The 15,341-nt window shown below is 38.3% G+C and overlaps 1 protein-coding gene across 2 annotated transcripts in view; it reads right to left on the bottom strand.

The window, feature by feature from the left end:
- Positions 1-2,141: 2,141 nt before the first annotated feature.
- LOC306879263 (inositol hexakisphosphate kinase 2-like) overlaps positions 2,142-15,341 on the bottom strand; it is a 42,484-nt gene continuing 29,284 nt past the window's right edge. Inside the window, exons 3-7 of one of the 2 annotated variants that reach the window (XM_079432064.1) lie at positions 6,751-7,081; positions 4,871-5,087; positions 3,986-4,134; positions 3,681-3,856; positions 2,142-3,561 (exon numbers count right to left, since the gene is read on the bottom strand). In XM_079432064.1, coding sequence (XP_079288190.1) covers positions 3,034-3,561; positions 3,681-3,856; positions 3,986-4,134; positions 4,871-5,087; positions 6,751-6,970 — 1,290 coding nt within the window. In that variant the 5' untranslated portion in view covers positions 6,971-7,081 and the 3' untranslated portion in view covers positions 2,142-3,033. Of the gene's footprint in view, positions 3,562-3,680; positions 3,857-3,985; positions 4,135-4,870; positions 5,088-6,750; positions 7,257-15,341 lie in introns of those variants that run through there. The other variant, XM_079432063.1, reaches the window with a different exon arrangement.

Below are 15,341 nucleotides of genomic sequence, written 5' to 3' on the forward strand. Positions count from 1 at the left end.
AATATTTCTGTGGCCTTGTTGATAAGGATGGACAAGCTAATTAATTAGATAATCAGATGATCAACATGTTGTGTAAGCTTAGAGATAGCACATAACAGGGTCCCAAAAGAATGGCTGTGAGAGGAAACAGCTGCATGTCTGACTCCATGTAGCTACAGCTCATATTTCAGCCTAATGAGGCTTCATAATGTTAAAGGAATAGTACACTCAAATAATCTGTCATTATTTACTTATTCCATTCAACTTGTGAAATATATTTTTTTATACATAATATGGACTTTTATGTTTTTATTTTTGATGTCCTTTGACAGCCCTTGGTCACTCTTACCTGCCTTTGGGGTAAGAGCTGTGTAATATTTATTTTTATTTCTATATATATGTATTTTAAAATCATATAATAATTTCTAAAGAATCATGTAACACTGAAAATTGGAGTAATGGCTGCTGAAAGTCAGCACTGTCATCACAGGAATACATTTTAAATATATTACAATAGAACACAGCTATTTTAAAATTACAGTAATAATAACCTAATAATATTATTGCTGATATATATATATTTTTTAAATAAAATAAATCCAGCCTTGGTAAGCATGAGAGACTTCTTTCAAAAACAAAATATGTTAAATCAAAATATAGACATTGTATACATCAGTGCTACATATATAAGTGCTACTCTATGCATATCAGCATTACGTAACAGTGAAGATGTGGCCTCTATCTTCTAGTGTACTTGTGCATTTTTCAGCTTATGCCCCCAAAAAGATTTCTGGGTTTTTGGGACAACTACCTTTTCTCCAATCACATTATGCATCTAGCTAAAAATATAGAGATGGTTGCCATAGTAATCCATCATTATTACAAAACCCATGCTCACTCACAGCAACAGATGAGGATGTTATGGGAGCTGTAAAAAGACAATATTCATGCAGACAGCACACAAATGTTCAAAGAAAACTATAAATCCAACCACTTTAGTCAAGGCCAACATGAAATTACTTGCACCCTAATGCCAGCAATGACAACTTTACTAAATTATACTGAAAGTGAATAATTGCAATAAATCAAGACTGTAAAGAAGTCTAGGTTTCAATCACCACATTTATGTGGAGAAAAATGTATGAAAGTGAACTATGCTATTTAAGGCATCCTAAGAAATCTGAGTAACCAGACATTTCCTGTCTCGAGGCTAAATGTAGCAATCGCTTGACTACTTGCAACTATTTGGCGTCTTCCGTCCACGCTGTTTGGATGACTCTTGGACAGCATTCCATGTATATTTTCCATTTAGTGTTTGTTACCTGGTAACATTTTTAAATTTCAAACCAGTTGCTCTCTTGCAGAAAGCATTCACATGCCGACTTGATTCACAATGTGCCAATGGTATTCCCCACTTACGAGTAGATTTCCGGCATTTGGAATGTAATCCAGAGCTTTACTTGGGAATGTAAGTGCTAGAACAGCTGACGCAGTCACAGACTGCGCCAAGGATTCAAGAGGGCAAACATATTTGGTGAATGACCCGTAAAACACTATATCTACCAACACATTATTCCACATCCATACACAACATCCTTACTCAAGAGGGGTCACATGAGGAAACACAAGCCACTACAGCCTGCATGTACACAGTTCTAACATACAATCCAGCCCAAATCCCTTGCACTCCTGCGTAAATACACCCACAAATAACAGGTCTAGAGAGTGCTTACGGAAAGCTTTTAGTGAAAGGTTTAACAAATCCGTAATATGCCTGCTAGGACTCAGCCAAAGCAGTGGTGAGCTGTGCATCTGGTGTCCGAATCCAGGGCCCTCTGACAAATGAAAGCGATGTTGCTTATTAATAGTTTAGAAAGGCTTTCGCTGCATTATATATTGTATCAAAAGCATACAGAACCATATATTTGAACTATGTACACTGACCAGGGTCTGAACCTACTTGTACAAGTACACTGCTGTTTACACATCAGTAGCCATAGACTTCGACCGAATTTATTCTGCCTTTGGAGGCTTAAAACAAACATATGTGCTAACCGGAGTGCTAAAAGCAGCTAGATTTTGTTGTCAAAGTATTAAGTCTAATGTAAAAGAGGACATGCCGTACTTATGCTATAATCTCAAACACAGAGAAATAAAATGTACCACAACAAAACAGATTTCTTTTTATTTTCTTTCATATTGTCAAAAACAGAGAAAACCAAGACATAAAAATCATTTCTCTACCTATATCACTTACATCATACGGTAGAACTAGGGAAGGAATGTCACATTTCCATTCACATTTGATAGAAATATTCTTATAAATAAATAGAGTTCTCTTTAAAGTCTCTGGAGTGAGGATGCTAATCTTCAACACGTGGCTATGGAATGAAGAGGATCCAAGTCGAAGAAATATATTAAAAAGTCTTTAATGATAAGGAATGTGAAAAGGATTTTGTAAATTCCCTTTTTCACAAACCCATCATTCCCTACAAGAGCAAAGTCTCTTCCCTTGAGTCCTGCTTAGTGTTTCTAAAGCACCTTCATGTATGCTGCTTAGTTTCTTGTCATATCAATTTATGATTGTGCTACCGTTGCTACAAACCCATCTCTTTTTAAAAGGTGTGTAGAACATCATATTTTGCAAATGTCTTTTATAAACGACTCTTTTAATGCAAGAATCAGCTTATTTCCCTTATCTTTCATAGACGAAGAGAATAAATAAAGATACACAAGCAGATGAGATGTCACAGAAACTCATCTACTGCCGCCCATCTGCGATTCAGGGCGAGCAGAAATAATAGGCATGGAGAAGGACCACACTTCTTCACCTCAGTGAGAAATTACAAAAGAGTTTAGTTCCTTGAGCGCCGGAGGGTTTCTAGGAATTCAGGATTTTCCTTTGACCCTCGCCCACGTAACCGCTCTCCACTAGGGCTATGAAAGAGCATAGCAGCGCGAGCCAAGCGTGAACTTTAAACCCTGATGGCATGGTCAGGATGCCCACGGTAAGCCTTGGCATGGGAAATACACGGTAAGATGTCACACAAGCGTTTAGTCGTTGCTGTGCTCTTCAAGCTGTGACAGAATGCTGATGAGATTCTGCAGGCCGAAGATGTAGCCGCTGTCTCCACCTTCATGAACGATGCTGTCCTCTCCATAATCACGACACGTCGTGTGGGCGAAATCAATCATTCGGACGTCCACCATTGGTGAAGTGCTGCTGGAGTGATCGCGATGCCCTCCGTAGGCTCCATCCTCATCATCATCCTCATCTTCATCATCGTCCTCCTCATCTTCCTCCTCTCCTCCACGAGAAGGCCGGGATCTAGATGGGGCAGGGGGTGGAGCCCCGTCGTAGATGATGAGAAGAGAGGAGGAGAAGAAACGATAGCTTTCGCAAGCCTCCAGCACCGCTCTCATCTCTCTCAGTCTTTGCAGCACTGGGGTCAGAAGTTCTCTGCGCAGAACTCGGCCGTCACTGAAGAACTGGCACAGAGCCTCTTTGAACCCGGCCAGACTCAGCTTACGCCCATGATACTTGTTCATGAATATCAGCTGCCCTGTAGCACTGTGATACATCTATTAGGAGAAATACAGATCAGAATTAGACTTAAGGTTGTACCAATCATTAAAACTAACTTTTTGGCACGGTATGTTGGTATGGTATGTAGACTATTTAGATGAAGATGTGTAGTTACCTGCATGCCACAGAGGCGTACTCCAATAGAAGAGGAAGTGCTTTGTTGGCATTTGCGAATCTGATTTGCTTTCTTCTCCTCAGAGGCATCGTCCCCATGCTGACGTGTTCCCATCTTCAGATCGAGAACGCATGGAACCCTGTACCGCCATGTTAGATTCTCCAGCAGAATAAATTCTATGAGGGGTCATGGGTCAAGGAGGAAAAACCACAAAGTTGCATATTTAATTGTATAAATGAGCTTACATGTCTTACAAATCATTATACAGTTGTAATTAGTAAGTGTCAACTCGTTAGAAAGGATACTGTGCTGGTTTCTGTGTTTGGAGCTCTCCTTCATCCTCTGTAGGTGTTGCTGGTGACACTGCAGACTCCAAGGGTTGTGTTTGATCTGAGGAACCACATTTCCTTTCTCCAGACTGTAGTACAAAACCTCTGCCTCATCATCCCGATTGCTGCAAAGATCAAAAGGAGAAAGGGTTAACAAAATACTATCATTATGTGCATGTGAGTGTGCCAACTATTGAATTGTATAAGGATGTACACAACACTGTTCAAAAGTCTGGGGTCTGTAAAATTTTGTAATGTTTAAAAAAAAAAAAAGTCTCACCAAGGCTGTATCTATTTGATCCAAAAATTACAGTAAAAACCACAATACTTTGAAATATTTTTACAATTTAAAATAACTGCTTTCCATTTCAATAATTTAAAACTGAATTAACATCTCTGATGGCAAATCTGAATATATTACTCCAATCTTCAGTGTCTCATGATCCTTCAGAAATTCAACTGAATTTTCACTTTATTGTTGGAATTTCTTCCAAAAATTGTCTCGCATCCCATAGCGTTTACTGTCTAACATTAATTCACAGCAATACACATTACAATACACACAAAAATACACATTGGTACACATCCTTGGTATATGATTGGCAAATCATTCTAAGCAGATTTGTTGCTCAAGAAACATTTCTTATAATCAATCTTGAAAACATTTGTGTTGCCTAATATTTTGTGGAAACCGTGGTACACTTAAAAAAAATATATATATTCAAAACAGATTTTTTTGTAACAATGTTTTAAATCAATTTAATGCATAATTGCTAAATTAAAAGTATTAATTTCTTTAAAAAAATCTTATTGACCCCATACTTTAGAACAGAAGTTTATTAACCATGTGTCCTCCCTTACCTTTTGCCCTTCTCCTCTTTGCGGCTCTGTCTGGCTCTCTCGTTTTCTGGTAGTAGGCCTGATGGTTTCTTTTTCCCCCACTTAACAAGCTTATTCTTGGGCTCGCCATCAGCAGAGGGCTCTTTGTTTTCCAAATCAGCTGGATCACTGTGGAGCGGGTATGCTATCAAACACAGATTCCCCTCCTCGTCTTCCTCAAAACTCACCGACACAACACCTGGAGAGAACACGAGGGAAAGAAAGAGAAAGAGAGAAACAATGAGTACACTGGACGTTGCATTGACACATAAACAACATATGATTCAGATATGAAGAATCATATGATGATAATAAAATGTAGTTCTTACCCACTCCGGCTTAAACTGTACTTTAACACACATTAAACATAAAAGAGAAGCGGGGGGTTGAGAAGGGAATGAATTTGTGTAGATAAGGAATATTCAACACTGTCATATAAATGTGAGAATGTGGGAGAGTGTTTTGCATGCCTTCTAGTGCTAAGCAAAAAAAGACACACAAAAAACACAGGAGGCAAGAAGGTACAATTCAACGAGCTCTTTTATTACCACTCATTGGGCAAACCATCTGCAAGATTCCTACATCAGATATCAAATACAAGAAAGCATTTGACAACTTCACAGTTTGAGCTTTACAGAAACTGCATCACTGAAATTTACAGACAGCAACCATTTGGAAAACTGCTTTGGTACATTCAGAATACAGATCAATACATAACATACAAAGCAAAAATATACATATACACAAGTAGCAAGTGGCCTAAGACATGATTTATGGTGGTATCTCATGATAACCATAGATGGAACTAAGCAGCATCACAAGGGGATTATGGGTAGTTGAGTGGGGTAGGGAGTAAAGACAAAGAGAGAAAGGGAACAGCAAAACCTTTTCAACATTGAATGGCATAATCAGCATTAAAACATACAATTCTTATTTCAAACACACAAGCTTTAACCTGTCTGTAATGGCTGTGCGTAAGTATGTATGTGTGAGACTCGGGCACTAGGACCCTGCAGCCACTCAACCTCTGCAGTCATGGTCGAACAATGACATCAACAGCAGTGATGTCAAGTCTCTGCACCAATGCTCATACACACTTTGGCTTATGCTTGCTGAGTCAGAGAACATGTGTGGTTAGTCTCTTTCAGTGTGTGTCAGGCTTTATGGCAAGAAAAACATATGAGTCTTGTGTTTGCGTAAGAGACGAGCATGTTAGAATTTAAGTATTGAAAGTAGGCACAAGCATGTGAGAGTGTGTCTGCATTCCTTCCTATATGTCATTCTCTCCTTGCCTGACAGCTTTTTTTAGTCCTACACCCTTGCTCAGTCAAAGACACCGCCAAATTCACTGCAACAGATGCCAGCGTGTCTGTGCGCGCGAGTGTTTAAATATATCAGACTAAAAGAACTGAACATGATATTCAATCTGATGCCATGAACACAAATCTGCACGTGTCCAAAAGTGTTATGAGAGTGTATGAGTGTGCATGTGTCTTATAGCTATGTATAAATGTATCTATATATGTATGTCCATCCATCTGAATTTCTTTTGATCTATCTATCTATCCATCTATCTATCCATCGCAATTTACATGTCATTCAAAAAGGGGCATCCAATCAGTTACTGCATATGAAAGTGTGTGTGGCCTTGTATAGGAGTCACGCTGCACTGTAGGAAATAAGTCCGTGTAACTTATTCATATAAATTCTTCAAAACAATGATTTAAAGCACTTGTTACTCAATTTTATGAATAGATAGAGTGAAAATGAAAGCAAGAGAGAGGAAGACTTATCACATACAACAGCAAACAAACAAGTAAGTGGCTAATTGGTTGTAATGGTCATGTTAAGTGTTCACTTACCTTTGTACTGTGGCGTGAATTTGCGGATCTCGGGTGGCAGGCTCTTGTAAAACTGGTGTTCTCTGGGTATTAGTGGTTTACAGATGGTCTGTTCCCCAAACCGCAGTACACAAGAGTGGCCGCCGACTTGATGGACAAACGGTTCCAACATCACTCCCTTCATTTCTCCTTTCACTGGGTATCTACACCCCTCCATCAGCGCTTCTAAAGCCGGACTCATCTTCTGTACACATCCGTCTGCCTCAGGCTGATCTATAGCTTTCTATTTTTCTGTCTGTCTTCTCCTCCTCTGTTGTTCCCGTTTCCTTGGTGGCAGTTCAGGCACAAAAGGCTGAGAAAACCAAAGAAAAAGAAAAATATTCCTGTATCTTCCTGTTAAAGGAATATGGAAACAGTAATCCAGAAGGAGTTATGTTATAATAATGTTTTTTTTCTAAGCGTAGCAAGGTTATTTAACACGGTGGACAGACTGTGAGACTGTATCTGTCACTGTCTCTGCTGTAACTGAGAGATCTGTTCAAAGCAGGCAGGAAAAATATCACAACAGGTCACATGGTTCCACCCCCTCCTGAAACTCAGCCAATCAGAGCACAGCAGCTGTTGTCGGGTGGGAAGTGAGAAAGGGGAAACTGAACAAACAAAGGGACAGGAAAGAGAGAGAAAGTGTGAGAGAGATATATAAGTGTGTGTGTGTGTGTGGGGGGGGGGGGGGGTTGTTGGAGTTAAAGACCAAAACAAAACAAAGAGATATGAGGAATGAGGAAAGGAAAGAGAAAGTACACTCTTTCTCAGCAATTCTCTCCTGCTTGACTAGGAAACCGAGAGACTGTTGAAGCATGGAAAATGGAAAATATGACCAGAAATTCCAAGTCTGTATTCACAACGGACATTGAAGGGGATGTGTTCCACTAGTCTTCAGGATTTCTCAATGAGTAATTCTTCAAATTTTACGTCTAGTCCCCTTAATCTTAAATATTTTAGCTACATCCTTGGAATACACCATGTTTTAAAGTTTAAAGCTCCAAGTATACTTTGGGATTTTTGTGTGTACACTAGGGTGTGCCAACAGTGTTTGTGACGGAAATGCTGTCATCAGACTGCGTGCGCAGCATAATTTTTCTGTGCAAGTGCAAGCAATCTTTAAAATAATATACATGGAAAAATAATAAATTTTGCTCATATATTTATACTACCGACATTGCAACAATACAAAGTTGGTTGAAAATCAGTAAACATCCCCTTGAAGTATACAAAAAATAATGACTTCTTCAAAAGTTTCCTGAACATTGCTTCCACTGGATTCAGACGAACAGATAGTCCTCCCCCATATTTACATTACTGGTTAATTCAATTAAAATTGCACTATGCTGGTCAGGTCTTCGCTTTGTGCAGGTAAACAGGACCATGCGAAAGCAAAATTTTAAAGATTAAATACAGATTGTGCATGACCTTTATATCTCAGGTCAAGAAAACAAAGCTGAGGCCAACTGTGGTGTGATTAGATGCTGGACAAAGCTGCTCTTATTTCGCTATCTAAATCTGTTAGACTGACTTCACAAAAATCGTATATGAATCATAAAAATCGTAGTGATTTTTCGACAAAATCACTCAAATCAAAGCTCAGCAACAAGCAGTACTGTAATTTATTTAAAAAATGAGGCAGCAGGCAAGGATGACGCTCATGGTTAAATAAAACATGCGCACATACAAACACATTAAATCATCCCTGAGGCCCTGGGACAACCAGACAATGAGACAACCATGCCTTTGCACACAAACCTCTATACACACACACAAAATAATCTACTCTGTGCTACTCCCCCAAACTGGGATTAGTGTGTGTGATCAATGAGCACTGGGTGAAAACTCAATCCTAATCCAGAGCCATACACACAGATTACAATTTGTTCATCTAGAGGCAATCTTTGAGTAAATACACAATCTTTTAAAATCACATAAATCAGTTTAAAGATTTATAAACCCTGTCTTAATCTACCCTCACATAATCTGTGGCATACATTAAACAGTGACTATCTATTGTTATTTTTCTATATATAGCTTCACTGTTTCTAATCTGCATTAAAAATGCATAAATAGTTGCCATCAATCATTATCTGAGATTTAAAAAGAATCCTCTTTGATTCACAAACTTGTTCAGTTTCTTTCATGGCAGTGAGCTATTAGAGGTCCATCACCAGATCTGAACCCGACAGGGCTGGACAAATTATTAGGTTTCAGGCTAGGTTTGAGAATATTTTGCGTTTGCATTGGATTTTGTTGTTACAATAAATGAAGAAATATTACTGTTACAAGTATTTTGTGTTTACCTTGTATAAATTATTTCAGAAAGTCGTCAAAGCACCAAAAGTAGCATTTTGACAAACACTGCATCCATAGACTGTATTTACTACAGGATTTCCAGCTCCACTCCGGGTTCTAAGTTTTCCACTCCCCACTAACTGGTCAGAGAAACCTCCCTCGGAGCAAGAGAAGACACAGATGCGCTCCTATCTCCAGGCAAATATCAGACAGCTCCTTGCTCTGCAATGCTCACAACATATTTCTGGCCTGGAACACCCCAAGCAAAGACAACCAGAGTGATACAAACAGTGAATGTCCCAAAAATGTTTGCCCTTTTTGGAATGCGGCTTGAGATTAGAGTACCAGAACCAATGTTGTATAAAAAATGTTCAGTTTCAGGTCAAGGTCAGTCGTACAATTGGATGAGATTGGGTTAGGTTTTGACCTAATACTGATGTAGACCTTCAGAAACCATTCAACCAGCTGATGGAGGGTGATGGTGACTGTTGGACTGTGCAAATGATGTTAAATGTGCTGATTATAATCTTGGATCCAAATACAAAGGATGTGAGACCTCTGATAATGACGCATTACTTTGATTATGAGAGCAGGCTGCTGTGTCTAAATGTGATTATGAAACATTTAGAGACAAGGTCTTTGGTGTTCTTTGGTTCTGCCATACCATAATCCACAGACAATGAGAAAGTAGGCCATTGAGCATGAGCCAGTTTGTGCATGACTGACAGCAAAGGGCTTTTTGGTAAAGGTCATGGTGTATGTGCGCATTTGTGTGTTATGTTACCGGATATCAGCCTGGCACCCACTGGGGGGTTCACACACTGCTGTGAGCCCAGACAATACAAGCTGGTATGGATGGAAACCAGTTTATGCAACCAGGAAAGGTCAACATGGACAAAGCCAGATCTGCTTACGCGACCTATTCCTGCACTCCAGTCATCCATGAATCTGTCTGAAACATTAAAGATAAGTCAGTTCTCATGACTGGGTTTCCGCATTGGATAGATAGAGAGACACCTCATGTAACATCAACAGACAGAAAAATCTGAGGAGATCTTTAGAAAACACCTACACAAAAATAAAGTAGCTCATTGACACAAACAGTCATTCACATAATTTGCAGATACAGGCTAATTGCGGGCACCTATGAAAAATGCAATAACTCATCGAGTTATACATGCCCATGCACATTATATTAGAGGTGTGACCTCGGCATCCTGGCCAAATTCCCCCATTGGTCTCTGACCATCATGGCCTCCTAATCATCCCCTTACACTGATTGGCTTCATCACTCTGTCTCCTCTCCACCAGTAAGCTGGTGTGTGGTGGGCGTTCTGGCGCACTATGGCTGCCGTCGCATCATCCAGGTGGATGCTGCACACTGGTGGTGGACGAGGAGACACCACCCCTCACAATGTAGAGCGCTTTGAGTGCTTAGAAAAAGCAGAAAAGCGCTATATAAATGTAATGAATTATTATTATATTGTCATGATGTTGTAATTGGTTTTCAATTACTAAAGTGGTTTATAATGCATTGCTACGCGGTTGCTTAAGTTTTTCTTTTTGGTTTTTGAAAGTTTGAAGTACTATGGTATTATTATTTTATGCCATTATAGTACCATGATACTTCTATAGTATTAGATTTTGTTTTCTCAGATAAAAAACTGGAAACATATGATCTGTACTGTAAAAAAAATAAAAAATGCTGCTGTTGTAATTAGTGTTCAGCAAAATAATAATTATTTTCAATCAATAAGACCATAATTATTTTATTGGTATAGCTAATAATCTACAAATGGCTAATATTAAAATTCTATAATAGGGCCCCAAGATTAATAAAAAAAAAAAAAAAAAAGAGAGAATTTAATTTATACTACTTTTTCTAGATCTGGAAATGTCATTTAAATGAAAAAATATCCATTGGCATTTTTCTAGTTAGGCCAAGCTCTAAATTATTTTAGGGAATAAAAATTTAGCAAAATAAAAAAAAAATTAATGAAATAAAATTGAATCTTTTCCAGTTCACCACAAACAAATGTAGAAATCACAAATATTGTTGTGGACAATGGGAGGCCTTGGATTCAAAGGGTTGAGAACCACTGCTCTAAACTGTAAAACATAATCAGTTACAAATAACCAATATGGTCCTGATATGTAATGCATCCCTAGATATAATATCAAATTAGGCATCAAAAACGGCTGCTTCCTCACCACATACACATAAAACACTTGACAAACTTGTAATGCTGAGATTGCCCAAGTGTGACAGCGAGCGAGATAGACACCTATCACTGTGTGCTGGATTACATGACCCAGACGGTGTTAAAATTATTAATGTGGATGATGGCCTACATTTCCTGCCAATTACATTTTCAATAAACCTGTGTCTATGTGACCGAAAGAAGGATGTGACAGAGACATTCACACCTCTTCTTTGGTAATGTCACGCAACGGCGAAGGAAGCGCCGCGAAAAGACGAAATCAGGGTCCAAGTGCAGGGAAGGTGCTTTTAATTGAAACAAAAAGGCCAACACGGCACAAAAAAAACAAAACAGAAAAGGACTGGGATACAAACGGCAACAAAGTGCATGTATCCCAGACCAGAGCAAACACAAGAAATGCAATCACTGCAACACATTTACAAATACCAAACAATGCAACCAGGCAGAGTGGTAGGAGAGGGGAGACTATATAGTCTGTGGAAATGGGGAACAGCTGCGGGTGTAATGAGTGTAATTGAATGATGCGGCAGGTGTGTGTGATGTGGCAGGTGTATGTAATTACGGGAGATGAGTCCAGGAGGACGGGAGATGGCGGCCTCCTGTGGCGACAGGGAGAAGCGCAGGACCCGGACTCGTGACAGGTAAAATATAGACATGTTGATTGTGTGATGATGTGAGAGGAGGGTACTGACGCTCTGAAATTACCCACATGCTCTCACATTGACACAAACAAGTCAGACCCAAGCCACTGCTACCAGTGTTTACATCCCAGACACATTTGAGAGCCAAAGTTCTCTTTGACAGTCATAGTTAGAGCCTCGCTCGTCCATAAATTAACTTTTTGCTTTACATCAAACATCTTGAAATGTTTAACACCAAAAGTAATGAACAGTACTTTAGTCATGTTTAAAATCATGCAAACTAAAATGATATGAAAACTGTAGTCGCTGACTTAGTAAAATCTATTTTATTCTACATACGGGTGGTCGTCCTCCATGGTGACCACCATAATGAGATCACATAATCAGCTTACACTTCTAACTTTCTTTTGGTAACCCCCTATGATGGGACACTTTCAGCTGCAGAATAAATCACCCTGAAAATATTTACCCATTTTTCTACAAAAGCAACTTTTGTGTGCTATTTTAGTTTAAAGGCCAGGCCACTATTGCGAAACAAAAAAAAATGACTTGCTGATACACCTTTAATCCAGACTAGAAAGACCAGATGATCTACATGTGGAAAGTCCAAGTCTAACAGAAAATGCAAGACGAGCAATATTTACTATCCATAAACACCTGCACACACTGATATTTGGACATATGAAGTGTTTTACAAACATAAGCGGAAAAAGTACTCAAAATACAGACATTTTGCGTCATGGAAATAGATGGGAACGATTTCATGAAAAAGAAACGCGTCACACAACACACTTATTGAGTTACACACACACACACAAAACAGTATTTTCCATAGAAAGATGAAACGTGATGAATGGCATGAGCATAAAATCATTTGAGAGCTGTTTGTTGCTTTAGCAATGAACTGTAAAACACCATATTTACACTCATCATGTCCACTATTTACATACAACATGGCGTGTGCAAGCATGTGCTTCTTTTGGACAAAAATAAAGTATCCTATTTCAAAATAAAAAGGAGGAAAGAGCGATAAAGAGTGTGAGGGAGAAAAACAGAGTGAAAGACGTTTCATTTTGTTTTCAAATGCATTACGAGGATTGGAGGCATTATGGAATTTAAGACCTAGACAAAGAGATGGACAGTTTATGACAGACATTACAATAAAAGGTCAAGTCAGGCTGGATCTGCCAAACATTTAAACATTCTGTGAACAAATACTTTAAGCACACAATTTACAGGCATTCAGACCGTTTAAGCTTTGACCCAAAAGCCTGAGCTCTGTGTGCGGCCTAGTTTTGAATATTAAAAGACATTTATTAGGGAACAATCATTCCAAGCACATAGTTTAATCATTGAACTTTGTTTTGATGATGGAAAAAACAGGGAGTGGCACAATAGTTTCCATATTTCTGTTTATGACAGATGCAATTCTTTCACTTACTAGGCTACATCTCCATCATAAAAGTAAAATCACCCTGATCAGAGATAAAAAAATAAATCATACAAAACAGTGTTTTCGATTTTCCACTAGGTTTACACACTGTAGCTTATATGTAGCGTGAGATGCTGTGATCGATCTGTGTTGATGCACATCAAAAAGCCATGCGTGACGTGTGCATTGTTGTGTCTGGCTTTTGACCCATTTTCAAGTCATTCTGCATCAACGCCTTTAGCTCTATGCTTAAAAATCACCGTAGAGATACCAATCATAAAGTTGGAGGCAGATTTTGACCTCTGTGCATGCTCATGTGTCTCAATGCTAGTGAACTGTGCTCAGTACTATGGAAAGATGGTGCAAAGCCATTGCTCTGCGGTGACATTTCTGACAAGGTTCTATAAATACACCCCCAACCTCATATATCCCCAAGGCACTGTTGACATACTTTCCCACACACAGAGACAAACAAATCCACCAACTCGCTCTGCACAACATCAGTTTCTCTCATTCACACAAACACTTGTTTTGTTTTTATCATGGTGACTGCCATTAAATTCTATTGTTCTTATATTAAGATATTTTCTATTCCTTAACCCCACATCTAACTTTAAACATAACACATTTATATTAATTAGATTAATAATTATGTTGGTTGGTCTTCACAATAGGTGTGCCCAAATAATTGTTATTTAAGGTCTGGAAAATGTTCAGTATACTGTCCAATATGAGATCCCTGAACACGATGGACCTCTGATACTTTTAAACTTGGACGTCATCCATCAACACCGTTAAACACACCCCTGCGTTCCTGCCCCACTTCCAGTGAAGTTGAAGGTTACGACCATAGTAGAGATTCCATACAGACCCCCGTGACCCCTTCCTTGGTGTGTGTAATGGGCTGTCGTAGTGCTGACGTATATGTGTGTATGTGAACGACACGACCCTCTCAATTCACTAGAAACTTGTGGAAATCTTTTTAAGAAAATCCCTTAAGTATTGTGTAATTTTTTTTCTGTGAAAGAAAAGTTAGTTTTAGTGACTGACAAATTATAAACTAAGTATGAAAAATGTCCAGAGTGTGTGTTATTACATTTTTAACAAATTACATTTGTCTGACAAAGCAATTTGCTTTAAACATTTACAGCAAAATCAGAGTACAGGCAGTTTAATCTAAAAATTTAAAAAGAATATAATCAATAATTACGAATTACAAAATTATAATAGCCTATTTGAAAAGATTGTTAGCTGATGCTAACTGGCTAGCTAACTAGCTACCTGATGCTAACTTGAGGTAATTTTTAAATATAAAGTCCAAATATTTTTAATTTGACCAACTAGTTAGAATACATTTGATGTTCAGAACAGAATAACTACAGTAATTGCCTATTGCCCCCTGGGGGCGTTTTACCCCACCGACTATGTTTGAGAAAAAAATTCATTTGAGAAATGTCATTCTGAAAATACAATTATATTTTTATTAAATAACATGTACTCCCTATCTACAGGCCCTACTGTTTCCATATCATATATAACTGTGATATTCAACAAAACAAGCTTTAAAACACTTTCTTACTGCTGAAAATGAGATCATTTACTGTGAAATCCGCTTTCTCTCCGGTACATCACCAGTGTAAGCTTCATAGTGGAAACTTCTACATCACTCTTCTCAACGTAGTCCATAGTTTCGCTAAAAATTTATCTCGACTTAATATTGTGGTTATTTTGGGAAAACAGTAGGGGGGCGTTTTCCCCCACAATACCCTATGCATTAAAAATACTGTAAATCCTAATAAGTAAGCAAAGTTTAGCTAACCGACAATTTTATATAAAACTGATTGGGACTATACTTTTACTGCAAAATATTTTAATTTTTTGTAAGTAAAATGTATATGTCCACTTAAAATTTACTGTTATGTCACTCTTTTTGACCACACTGTTGGTTTTAAATACTTGTCAGTTTTTATATTGAGT

The sequence above is a fragment of the Barbus barbus genome (assembly GCF_936440315.1).
Source record: "Barbus barbus genome assembly, chromosome: 13".
NCBI lineage: Eukaryota > Metazoa > Chordata > Actinopteri > Cypriniformes > Cyprinidae > Barbus > Barbus barbus.